At 62.5% G+C, this 12,204-nt stretch overlaps 3 protein-coding genes across 3 annotated transcripts; 2 read left to right on the top strand and 1 right to left on the bottom strand.

The window, feature by feature from the left end:
- Positions 1-1,253: 1,253 nt before the first annotated feature.
- Positions 1,254-3,425, bottom strand: CHLRE_17g711526v5 (uncharacterized protein). The gene is made up of 4 exons (XM_043072091.1): positions 3,078-3,425; positions 2,941-2,988; positions 2,661-2,858; positions 1,254-2,182 (listed from the first exon to the last, which is right to left on the bottom strand). The coding sequence occupies exons 1-4, from the start codon at positions 3,108-3,110 to the stop codon at positions 1,868-1,870; spliced, it is 594 nt and encodes a 197-aa protein (XP_042914550.1). The 5' UTR covers positions 3,111-3,425; the 3' UTR covers positions 1,254-1,867.
- Positions 3,426-3,995: 570 nt separating this feature from the next.
- CHLRE_17g711503v5 (uncharacterized protein) lies at positions 3,996-6,821 on the top strand. Its single transcript, XM_043072090.1, has 2 exons — positions 3,996-4,108; positions 4,207-6,821. Exons 1-2 carry the CDS (start codon positions 4,028-4,030, stop codon positions 4,339-4,341), a joined length of 216 nt encoding a protein of 71 aa, XP_042914549.1. The 5' UTR covers positions 3,996-4,027; the 3' UTR covers positions 4,342-6,821.
- Positions 6,822-10,465: 3,644 nt separating this feature from the next.
- Positions 10,466-12,161, top strand: CHLRE_17g711480v5 (uncharacterized protein). The gene has a single exon (XM_043072089.1). It carries the CDS (start codon positions 10,533-10,535, stop codon positions 10,854-10,856), a length of 324 nt encoding a protein of 107 aa, XP_042914548.1. The 5' UTR covers positions 10,466-10,532; the 3' UTR covers positions 10,857-12,161.
- Positions 12,162-12,204: the final 43 nt, after the last annotated feature.

Here is a 12,204-nt window from a genome sequence, read left to right as displayed (position 1 = left end):
GGCCACCGCTAACATAACCGCAGGCCGCACGCTGCAGCCGGCGGTACTAAGTGACAGTCACAAGGGGCTCGGCACGACAACCCTGGTCGTCCACTCCTCACGCTGACTCCCCCTGCAGTCCGCTGCCACGCGCCGAGCCCCTGCCCCCAGAGGCCCCCACTCACGCCCCCAGCTCCTAGCATCGTGGACCAAGCCGTAGAGAACCATCGATCCAGCTGCCCTGCATCGCACGAGCCATGCAAGTTGTTACAATGTCCCCTTACTAATGCATGTGCACTTTCTATGGCACGGCGAACGCGCTGCCGGCCTGCCCGACTGCAGGAATTTGCAGGGGCGCACAGGCAGAACGATGCAGGCTGAAAAGCTAGTCGGTGTTTAGTAAGCTGGCAGCGGGAAAGCAGAGCACAGTGAAAGCACGGCGTGGTGTGGCTTGTTGCTGACTGGAGGAGCATAGCTTTTCCGCGGCAGTGCATCACGCCTCCTGTCCCTCCCTCCCTCCCATACATGTCGTGCTGGGCACCGGTGGCGCTGGTGTTCTCCAGGTTGGTTTCGGGCGCATCCTTTCTGGTAGTCCCAAGCAACGCCCGGCCGCCGTCGCCCAGCCCAGCCATCCCAATACAGCAGCCGCTTTCTGTCAGCCAGCCATGGGCGCGACCGTCCACAGCGTTTATCGTCGGTTACGAGGTAACATGTGAATTCGCAACTTGCGCTACTGACTGCCTACTCTCGTGCCGCCTGCAAGCCCACTCCGCCGTCCGCTCTGGTCTACGTACGCATTCGTTCCCACCACACTCGTCATGAGCAGTACTGCTGGAGGGTATTAGTAACCATGTATCACACCAAAGGACCGGCGGGTCGCACTTATCACCACGCTATGTTAGATGCACGCACCAGTCAGAGTAGTAGCATGCGTGCCCGCAAGAAGCATTCGCCGCTCGTGCCTACCGAGAAGGTTGCTCGTATCTTCCATCTACACTGTAGAAATCTGCCCAAAATCCGTTTTTGGCCGGTTTTGGCGCAAAAATGGGGGAAGCGTAGACGTGTTGGGGGGCTTGGGTGCTTCAATGTAGATGCCGCGGTCAGGGTCATCTACGCATGTGTAGATGCCGGGTGCCTGAGGGCATCTACAAGATACGAGCACTGCAGGTTGGTGGCTGTACACGCAAGGAAAGCAAGCGCAGAGCCGGGAAGGGGGCAAAGACGGCAGCCGCGAAGGCGCTGGCAGCCACGCGAATCTCGACCGCATGTTCGTGTCTAACGCGCTTTGAGGACAGGACAAGTGTTCCCCGGTCACGGGAAAAGGGGCTGAGCCCCTCCACAGTCTGAGGCCGAACAACCTCATCGCCCGGACATAGCCGGGGTCGGTTTCCACAGGCACATAGCCAAACCAGGTGCCTATCTAGCAGTCGCGATGCCACAGCAGAGCCAACCGCAGCCAGACGCAGCACAGTTGTCAACAGCCGCACTACTTGTCACGCCGCTACGCAAGCCCTGCCAGCTCCACCGCGGACCGCTACCTAGATGTTGTGCTGCGTTATCCTGACAGTAAAAGGACTAGCTAGCAGATGACAGACCATCGTTTCCACAGCACCGCACTACAACTATCCCCCCTCCAGATGAGGCGTCCCGACGAATTCAACACGCAGATACGGGAGCAGAGCTGCGATACTCCACAGTTCAGACGTATCCCCGGAAGCAGAGCCTGCATACTTCCGTGCCCAGCAGGTGGCGCGGATCGAACCCGTGACTTTAGCTGGTCTCGATACCACTTGTTGTGCTGCGTTATCCTGACAGTAAAAGGACTAGCTAGCAGATGACAGACCATCGTTTCCACAGCACCGCACTACACTAGACACCAGCCGGCTCCTCAGCCTGCGCGCTTGCGCCGCTTCTTGGGCGGCGCTGCGCTCTCCTCCTCCACGTGGCCTTTCCCGCCCCCTCCGCTACCAAGATGCGCGCACGCGCCGCCGCCGCTGCCGCTGCCGCCGCCGCCGCCGCTGCCGCTGCCGCCGCCGCCGCCGCCGCTGCCGCCGCCGCCGCCGCCGCTGCCGCCGCCGCCGCTGCCGCCGCCGCCGCCGCCGCCGCCGCCGCCGCCAGTCTGCAGCGATGCAGGTCGCTTGTGCCCCAGCAGCATTTCCACCAGCGCGTGCCGGATGTTGGTTGCGGAGTTGACGTCACGTCCCTGCACCGTCGGGAGGGTAGAGTGAGTGAGCCCACGACTGAGCCGTCACCCAGCCGTCACCCAGCCATCACCCACTGAGCCCCACTGAGCCCACGACTGCGCCCCACTGAGCCCCACTGAGCCCCACTGAGCCGTCACCCAGCCAGCCATCACCCACTGAGCCCCACTGAGCCGCCACCCAGCCACCCATCCATCGCCCAGCCAGCCGCCCGCCCACAAAGTGGACTCACCCACACCGTCCCGCAGTGGTTGCACACTTGGACTTGGTGAGCACGTAAGCCCCCCCATGGTACGACCGCCTGCAGGCAGCGCTGCCCGTTGCCGAGTAAGCGCCGCCCGCACTTCGCACACACCTGGGGAGGGAGGGGGCAGGAGTACAGTGTGAACCTTGCTGGCTACCCGGCTACCTGTACACGAGCCCCATCCTGTCCACCCGACCACCTGTCTACTCATTCCAACCCGTCTGCTCTCATCTTGCCTGCGATGTGTAGAACTCGTCCACGTACACCACCAGGTGCGCGTACTTGTCCACCAGCAGGCGGAGCAGTGCCCGGTTTGGGCCCCGCCCCAACCTGCTGATGCAACCGCCATAGCCAGTGTTGGCGTTGCCCCAGCCAACAATGACCTCCTCCTTGGGCCTTCCACCAGCCAGCTGCTGCGCCGTGTGCTCCAGCACCTGTACCCGTGGCATTGGTGTAGCGTCAGCGCAGTGCAGTTGGTGTGGATGCATCTGCTGGCCCCCTCCCCTCAACCCCCACCTTCTGCGTCCGCACATGGACAGTCAGGCGCCACCGCCGCTGGCCCCACTGCCGGTAGAAACGGAGTAGGTGCCACAGCCCGTACTGTTGCACCGGCGCAGGCGCAGACCCGGCCGCCGCCGCCGCGTCCACGCCACCTCCAGAGTAGAGGTAGCGTATTCGCCGCTCATGGTCAGCTGCTGACGCCACCCGCGCGCTGGGTATCCCCGCCTGACAGCGCTTGAGCGCCGGCTGCTCCTTTAGCCGTGCCTGCAGCCACAGCCGACGGCCTGGGACTCAGCCCCACACCCCTGACGCAGGCAAAACTGGCTGGTTCAGTAGACTTGGTACCTAGTTTGCGCGGTGGTCTTTTGCCTGGTGTAGTCCAGTATGACTTTCCTCTTAATTCTGCGCCTCGGGCCCTTTACCTCGCAACGAGTCGCCACAGTCGCCAGTCAATTAAAGTCCATGGACGCGCGAGGTCGCTTCTCACTCCGGCCGAGTTTTACCTGCTGCCTATTTTTCTACAATAGGAAATAGCAAGTAATATTACGCGTTTTGAGGACAGGAAAAGTGGGCTGAGCCCACGCTACGTCTCCAGTCTGAGGCTGCAAGCGTCTATCTCATCTCCCGGACATACGGTGGCCGGGGCGGGTCGGTTTGTACAGGCACGGCCCGCCATGCGTCCCGCCACGTTCCGCTGCCAAGCAACAGCACAGCCAGCACAGGGCAACCAGCAGCAGAAACTCCTCTAGCCACAACATTCCTCACTGCTGCGGCCTACCACACACCGTGCCACGCTGTGGTCGCCTGCAAAGATTGCAAACCAGATACCGGCAGGTCTCAACCGCGCGCCGGCGCCGGTTCTCGGGCGGCGCCGCGCGAAATAGAAATAGAAATAGATACACCCTGCCGTAGGCAAGTGGTGTGGATTAAGGGAGTGGGGGGAGATGAGGAGGTGGGTCAGACCCACCTCCTGTACGCCCCCACTACCGAGCATTTGGCGGCGGGCGGGCGTGCAGGCTAGGCCTGCGCCCCGCCGGGATGCTACATCCCTTCTGGGTTGCCGGTTGGCAGTCCCCGTTCGAGGCGCCGTCTGGTCAGGACTATGTGGTTGAGGGTGGCGACTGCGTGGTCGTGTAGGGTGTCGCAGCACTGCCTCGCTTTGTGGGAGGTGACGCCCAGGGAGGTGAGGAGGGGGTGGAGATCTTTGTGGATTGTACCTGCAAACCCGAGGCTGATGGCACTCTGTGGGGTGTATTGCACTTTCCATCCCGCTTCCCGCAGGTCGGCTGCAAGGGCCTGGTGCTGTTGTGCTTTTTCGTGTTGCTTGGCGGCGTGGTTCGTGTCGGCGGTGTATCCTGCTTCGATGATGTGGATGGTGTCGTGTTCGCTGGGCAGCACGACAAAGTCTGGGTTTAGGGCTGCGGCGAGGGAGATGGAAGGAATTAGTAGGATGTCGGGGCGGTAGTGTAGGTGGCGTCCTGCTGGTTTGCCCTCCTGGTCGGGGAGCAGCCATGGCGGCAAGCGGTTGTCAGCCGCGTAGTCTGGCAGATCGGCTTTAGACGTGGCGTCCATTACCATGTAGCAGCCGCCGCAGTCACCGCGGGAGATGGCTCGTGCGATGGCCTGGACTGCAATGTTGTGTCGTTTAATGTACATTGCACGGAGTTGGGGGTTGTGGCAGCCTCCCATTATGTGGCCGCCGGAGTCGGGTCCGCGGCAGAGTGGGCATGGGGCGGGGGTATCGGGGCCAGCGCGGGGGGCTCGGCGGCCTGTAACTGTGCGGCCGAAGCGGGCTGCGAGTTTGTTGTTCCACAGTTGCCCGTATAAGTAGTCCATGCAGCGTTTGGCCTTGCGGTGTCGGCCTGATTGCAGGTTCAGGGTTCGGGTGCTGGATTTGATATCCAGGTCTGGGATGGCGTTGGCTACGAAACCAGTGTAGAGGGTTTCGCGGGTGTGGCCTTGGGCGATGTGCGGGGCTGCGAGCGTGGCGATGCCGCGGTTGAGGTCATGCGCGTAGTGTCCTTCGTTCTTCTCTCGTGGCACCCCTTCCACAGTCGGTTTGATAGTTTTACGTATCCAGTAGTATTTACTACGCGGGTCGTTATCGGACTCCTCGACCAGCCACTCGGCCCCGGGCATCTCTTCTCCCTTGGCGGTTTTCACCGCCGCCTGATCTGCGAGTTCATTGTACGTGATCCCTGAATGTGCTTTGACCTTGAGGAGGTTTGTCCGGCGGCCGGCGTGGGAGCGGCGTTTCAGGAGCGCGAGGATGTTATCCAGCAGCGCTTTGTGTTTGCTGAAGGTAAGGAGTTGGGGCTGGTTGATTGTTTTGCGGATGAGGAATAGCGACGCAGCGGAGTCGGTGTAAACTGTGACTTCGGGGAGCGCTTGCACTTCGTCGAGCTTGAGCACTTGGTGTATGGCCGAGAGCTCGCATCTTGTTATGGTGTTGCAGCCGTGTTGTCCAGGGTTGACGTCGATCTGATACGTTTGGGACGTGCGGGCATCGATCGCTGCGGCCCCCCACGCGCTGGGCTGACCAAGGGCGTCTTTCTGTACTGAGCCATCGGTGTAGAAGCCTTCGCAGGGATTGAGGCGTAGGGGTTGGGTGGCCGCGAACGGGGCCAGGGTGGCTGGCGTGGCCGGTACGGGAGGGGGTGTTACTCGGGGGGCTGCCGGGCGGGTGCGGGTCATCCGGCGGACCTGTTTGGTCACCCACCGTGTGTGGGCCCAGGTGAGTTGGGGCTGCGGTTCGACGGGCATGCCTGAGAGGTATAGAGACGTGCTTAGGGCGTCGCGTATGGGCTGGGCGAGTTGGGCTCCGGGTGTATTGCTGACCAGCACCAGGTCATGTTTTAAGGTGATGCCTGCGTCGTTGTGGATCTGGCCGAGAAGGGCGTGTGTTGCTGTGGCGGAAATGCTGCCAAGGAGTGTGACACTGGGGTGGGCGAGGTATCGTGTGTATGGCGCGTTGCGTTGGGTGGGGAGGATGATCAGCGTGGCAGTGGTTGGCGGGTTGCGGGTGTTTGTAAGGGTTTCGGTGTGTTCGGCCCATGCCAGTGCCCATCGGACCGCGTGAGCTCCGTCTTCGGTGTTGGGTTCGGGGTAGGCGACAGCAATTCCATCCCATGGCTGGGAGTACGCGTCATAGTTGGCCCCAAAGAGCATGTCTTCTTCGTACAGTGTGTAGTAGGTGGTGGCGGCTTCCGAGACGTTAAGGGGTGATGCGAAGAGCTCTGTTGTGCTGCCTATTAGCGGAGTGCTGTCGAAATGCGAACGCGAATGTGCGCGACACGAAGCCTATTGCCGTGTGCAGGGTTTGTGTCAATCCGTCGCACAGAATGCGTTCTCCTTTTTCAGTGACAGGGTGGGATTTGGAGCCGCCCCCGGGTTTGTATCGGAGGAGCAGGCGGGCGATGGCCGCCGCAAAGCCTCTGCCCTGGTCGTATTTGGCGTGCGCTTCGGGCCAGGTTGTTTGTGCATGCTGGTAGCGTTGCCAGAGGAGGTTGAGCCGCTCTGCGCTGATGGTGCCCATGCACCGTCCGCGGGGGTCGTACACATGCGCCAGGTGAGTGCTGTGTGCCGTGGAGCCAGGGTCGGGGAGAATACCGAGCTGGATGGTGTATGTTTGTGTGGGGCGGATGTCTCGGCGGGGGTTGCATGGCTCGACGTTGATGTCGACGTAGTGGCGCAGAGTGCGTTGCCCTCGTGCAGTGTCGTTGCTGGCATCTGTCCAGCGGCCCTGTCGCTGGTCAGGGTTTAGGTGCGTGTCGCTAGCGGGGGCCGGGGGGCGGGGGGCCAGGGGGACAGCAAGGCGGGCGTGCAGGGCGTCCAGGAGTTCTTGTTTGTTGTCTTGTGCCTCCAGGGTAGCGGCGGGTTCTTCCAGGTCTTCCCATTCCACCAGGACGCGAGGTTCGTTGCCTGGGGTAAGGAGCCAGGTAAGGCCGCCGGGTTTGGGGCGGTAGCGGTTGCGGGCGTAGAGGGTGAGGGAGCCGGGGGTGATGACGGTGGGTTCCCACTGGACTCGGTAGTACGGCGAACCTTTGCTGGTGGTGCGGGCTATTACGTGCTGCACCCGCTCCTGGTGTCCATACAGGGTGTTGGTGGTGGTGAGGGCTTTGGTGCGGTAGGTTTCACTGAAGTGCTTCCAGGTGTCGGATGTGGCGGCCAGGTAAGCGTCTTGTTCTGGCCCCCTCCCCTCAACCCCCACCTTCTGCGTCCGCACATGGACAGTCAGGCGCCACCGCCGCTGGCCCCACTGCCGGTAGAAACGGAGTAGGTGCCACAGCCCGTACTGTTGCACCGGCGCAGGCGCAGACCCGGCCGCCGCCGCCGCGTCCACGCCACCTCCAGAGTAGAGGTAGCGTATTCGCCGCTCATGGTCAGCTGCTGACGCCACCCGCGCGCTGGGTATCCCCGCCTGACAGCGCTTGAGCGCCGGCTGCTCCTTTAGCCGTGCCTGCAGCCACAGCCGACGGCCTGGGACTCAGCCCCACACCCCTGACGCAGGCAAAACTGGCTGGTTCAGTAGACTTGGTACCTAGTTTGCGCGGTGGTCTTTTGCCTGGTGTAGTCCAGTATGACTTTCCTCTTAATTCTGCACCTCGGGCCCTTTACCTCGCAACGAGTCGCCACAGTCGCCAGTCAATTAAAGTCCATGGACGCGCGAGGTCGCTTCTCACTCCGGCCGAGTTTTACCTGCTGCCTATTTTTCTACAATAGGAAATAGCAAGTAATATTACGCGTTTTGAGGACAGGAAAAGTGGGCTGAGCCCACGCTACGTCTCCAGTCTGAGGCTGCAAGCGTCTATCTCATCTCCCGGACATACGGTGGCCGGGGCGGGTCGGTTTGTACAGGCACGGCCCGCCATGCGTCCCGCCACGTTCCGCTGCCAAGCAACAGCACAGCCAGCACAGGGCAACCAGCAGCAGAAACTCCTCTAGCCACAACATTCCTCACTGCTGCGGCCTACCACACACCGTGCCACGCTGTGGTCGCCTGCAAAGATTGCAAACCAGATACCGGCAGGTCTCAACCGCGCGCCGGCGCCGGTTCTCGGGCGGCGCCGCGCGCTCCTCCTCCACGTGGCCTTGCCCGCCCCCTCTGCTACGCACATGCACGCCGCCACTGCTGGGCCCAGGCCCTGCGCTGCCGCCAGGTCCTGGTTGATCAGAAAAGCACTGCAAAACGGCGTGTGCCAGAGGCGTGCTCTGGTCCTAGTCCGAAAGCTGGGACACGCATGCAGCGGCCGGGCAGGCAACGGAGCAACGGAGTTACGGAGCGTGTGGAAGTCCTAATAATCCTCACTCCCAGTCAGTTCCTGGCCAGTTCCTTGGGGGTTTCGCCCCTCCCTGAACCGCTGCGCTAGGGGGGCGCAGGCCAAATACGTGGGGTGAACAGCAGCGGGTGCAGACGATGGTGCTGACCAGTGACCCGGCGCGCTTTAACTGGGGCTTGGAGGGTGCATGAGGCTTCCACACGCCCGACACCCGAAGCGGGCGAGTCCCACAGTGACATCGCCGGGGTTCTGGGTCTTTGGCACATTGGGGCTTGGAGCTGACCGCACCTCACACTCATGAACCTCAGCCGCATGTCGCCACAGATCAACAAGAACTGGATCGTCAAGACGCGGGTGGGCAGCCGCTCGAGCGCCGCAGCCGCCATTGGGGTGAGCGGGAGGGGGGTGGTTGTAGATACCAGCCCAAACTAAACCAAACTCAATGCAATAGAGCGAGGAGGGGGCAGGAGGGCGGAGGCAGGGAGGGAGGCCAGCGGGCTCGCTTGTGGCTCCTAGGCAAAGAGGCCCTGCATGCTCCTGTCGACATGGGCGGTCGACATAGGCAGCAGCACCAGCACCAGCAGCAGCAGGAGTAGTCCGGCTCTTCATCTGTGCTGTGTGTTGGCTGCTGGATGAAGACGCGTGCGTGGCTGGCGTGCCTGCTGAGGCTGACCTTCGGGGGGACCATCTCCGTTGCCACTGCCTCGGTCCTTTTTCCTCGTCGGGCGAGCTAATGTGTGGCGGAAGCGCCAGCGGGGGCAGCCGAGGGGGCGCGGGAGGCGAGGGTGTGCCCGTGGGCGGTGGCGGCGAAAGCCGCGCGGTTGGCGCGGCCGCCGTTCGCGGAAGCAGAGGCATGCAGCGACCAAGCGGCGCAGGGAGCAGCGCAAGTGCTACGCGCGTGTGTCTGGTGCTGGTTACCGCAAGCGCACTGCTGGCCAATCAGAGCGCCAGTGTTGGCAGGAGGCGCGTCTGCAGGAGCAGCCAGCGCTCCAGCGGTGGCAGGCCGGGATCCCAAGTGCGCGGGTGGCGTATGCAGCTGACCACACACTCCGCATTCAGTACCTATACAGCGGCAGCGGTGGGATAGGGCTGGCAGCTCCTTCGCCATTACCGGCAGTGGGGCCAGCGGCGGTGGCGCTTGACTGTTTACATTCGCAGCCAGAAGGTGCGCGTTGGTTGCTAACTCCGTCTGGCCCAGGTTGCAAGCGTGCCCTGTACAGCTCATGCAAACAACTCACCGCACAACGTCATGGCCGTCCAGGTCCTCGAGCAAACGGCGCAGCAGCTGGCTGGGGGAAGGCCCAAGGAGGAGGTCATCGTCGGCTAGGGCAACCCCAACACTGGCCACGGCGGCTGCGTCAGCAGGTCAGGCAGGGGATCTGGTCCTTGGCTCACTCAGCCACTCACTCACCCGGCCACTCGCTCAGCAACGCACTCACTCACCCACCTTCACTCACCCACTCACCGTCATCCACTCACTCACTTCGCAATTCAGGTCAGGCAGGGGCTTAAACCGGGCGCTGCTGCGTCTGCTGGTGGACAAGTACGCCCACCTGGTAGTCTACGTGGACGAATACTACACCAGCCAGGTACGCTGTGATCTTCACAAAGCAATGCGCACAACGCTCAATGCACACGTACCGTACCTGGCCCGACCCTATCTCTGTGTCTGAGCAGGTGTGTGCGAAGTGCGGACGGCGCCTGCTTGGTAACGGGCAGCGCTGCCTGGAAGTTGTGATTCCGTTTGGTGGCTCGCGTGCCCGCGATGCCAACACTGCGGGACTGTGTGGGTAAGTGGGATGGCAGGATTGGGGCGGCAGGTCGGTTTGGACATGATGACACGCGATGACACGGGGTGACACAGGGCGGTTTGGAGATGACACGGGGTGACACACGGGATGACACACGCCCTGTTTGCATGTTGAACTGTGTAGTGCCAAGTCTGGGGCTTACAACGTGGGACGTCTGAGTCCGTGGCACTCCTGGTACGTGCCGGCAGAGTCTCTGTCTGTCTGTCCGACTCTGGGGCGTTACACCTGGCGTAACCGCCCGGGGCACAGCTCTGGCGCTGTGTGCAGCAATCTGTGCTGTTAGTGAGGGTTCTGACTGTGTCCTCAACATCGGGTTACTGTAACTGTATACGAGTCTTCCGACAAGCTGGCACCTGCGCTGGCGTCGGGCATGGTAGGGTCGGGTGGAGCCTCCGGCGGCGACACCGACTATTTACATGGCCTTGCCTTCCAAACCCGGTAGTTCTCACTACCTCCATACACAACGGTGTTCCAGCACCACAAACTGCAGGGCCGCGACGCCAGCTCGGCTACAAACATGCGGCACGCGCTGATGGAGATGCTGCTTGGCAAACCGCGGCCTGCAGCCCTGCGACCTGCTGGCGGCGGTGGCGGCGGTGCAGGGCCTGGAGACGGCGTTGGCGGCGGCGGTGGCACCGCGCCTACCGGCGGCAACAGCAGCGGCCACGGCGTTGGGCCCGGTGGTGGCGGCGGCACGGGCGGCCCTGGGCCCAGCGGCAGTGGCGGCGCGCATACATGTTTGGAGCAGAGGGGGCGGGCAAGGCCACGTGGAGGAGGACAGCGCGGCGCCGCCTTCAAAGCGGCGCCGGCGCGCAGGTTGAGACCTGCCGGTGTTGTCTGATTAGCGACCTGTGCTGACGAGCATGGCGTAGCGGGCAGTCGGCTGCAGCGGCAGGGGTGTTGAGAGTTTTTCCTTGCTGTCTGGTTGGCCTGCTGCCTGCTGCGCTACTGCTTGATAGCTGGGCGCGACTGGGCATATATGGCGGGCGGTGCCTGCACAAACCGACCCCAACTATGTCCGGGAGATGAGGCTAGTATCGGAACCTTCGGCCTCAGACGGAGGACGTGGCGTGGGCTCAGCCCACTTTTCCCTTGCGAGGGATCTTGTCCTTGGGAATGGTGAGCCGGCTGGCGGTGTCTAGGAAGCGGTCCGCGGTGGAGCTGGCAGGGCTTGCGTAGCGGCATGACAAGTAGTGCGGCTGTTGACAACTGTGCTGCGTCTGGCTGCGGTTGGCTCTGCTGCGGCATCGCGACTGCTAGATAGGCACCTGGTTTGGCTATGTGCCTGTGGAAACCGACCCCGGCTATGTCCGGGCGATGAGGTTGTTCGGCCTCAGACTGTGGAGGGGCTCAGCCCCTTTTCCCGTGACCGGGGAACACTTGTCCCTTGTCATGCCTTTCGGCCTCTCCCACTCGACGCGTAGCCTTTGGACGTCATGCTGGTCACGGTGACGCCGGGCTGTTGATGTTTCCCAATTCCCAGCCTGCATTTGGATGGCGTTGGTTTCGTGCGACCTTACAGCCGTAACCGCAGTCCCGAACGCCATGCAGCCGAGCTACGGGCTTGGTCAACTATTGTCCCCGAGCAGTGCGGAAGCAGGTGGAGACGTGGAGGGGCGCAAGGTGGACGCCCGGAGACGGCGCTCTACCGCAGACGTTTTGTTTCTTGGACGCTTAACGGCTTAAGACGCTGCAGGACATGCGCTTCGCGCAACAGGGCTGGCCTGTTCCTGTGGCGCGCTGGCAGATACCAGTGCAGTAGTCTTGCTAGTGTCCGGCGCGTGCTGCCCCTTTCCCGCTAGCCAAGACCACAACGACCAGCCCCTTTCGCTGTATATATCCTAGCCTCCATTTACCAGCCGTTTTCTGGCATCTTGAGCACCTTGGCTCGGGATGCCGTAGGAGAGGCGTAGTTGAACGAGTCGCGTACGGCTTGCTTGAAGCCTTGCTCTGTGTCGGGGCTGGGGTGCGACAGGGCGGCGTGGGCAGGGCCATGTGCAGCTCGTTCGCGTGTGGGTCGTTTGCTGATCGTCTACCACGTCGTCACCAAGGGCAACGAAGCAGTCAGCGGGACACCTGGGGCGCGCGTGGGGAAGCGTGGCAGGACGTGCCCCATTGTTTGGTCCCGTGTCACCAGCAATCTAGTACCAGCACACCGACTACCTTAACATTACATGCATTGAAGCAAT

This window comes from Chlamydomonas reinhardtii, chromosome 17 (assembly GCF_000002595.2).
Source record: "Chlamydomonas reinhardtii strain CC-503 cw92 mt+ chromosome 17, whole genome shotgun sequence".
Classification (NCBI taxonomy): domain Eukaryota; kingdom Viridiplantae; phylum Chlorophyta; class Chlorophyceae; order Chlamydomonadales; family Chlamydomonadaceae; genus Chlamydomonas; species Chlamydomonas reinhardtii.
The sequence above is the reverse complement of the archived record's forward strand: the minus strand, read 5'-3'. Positions and strand labels throughout refer to the sequence as shown.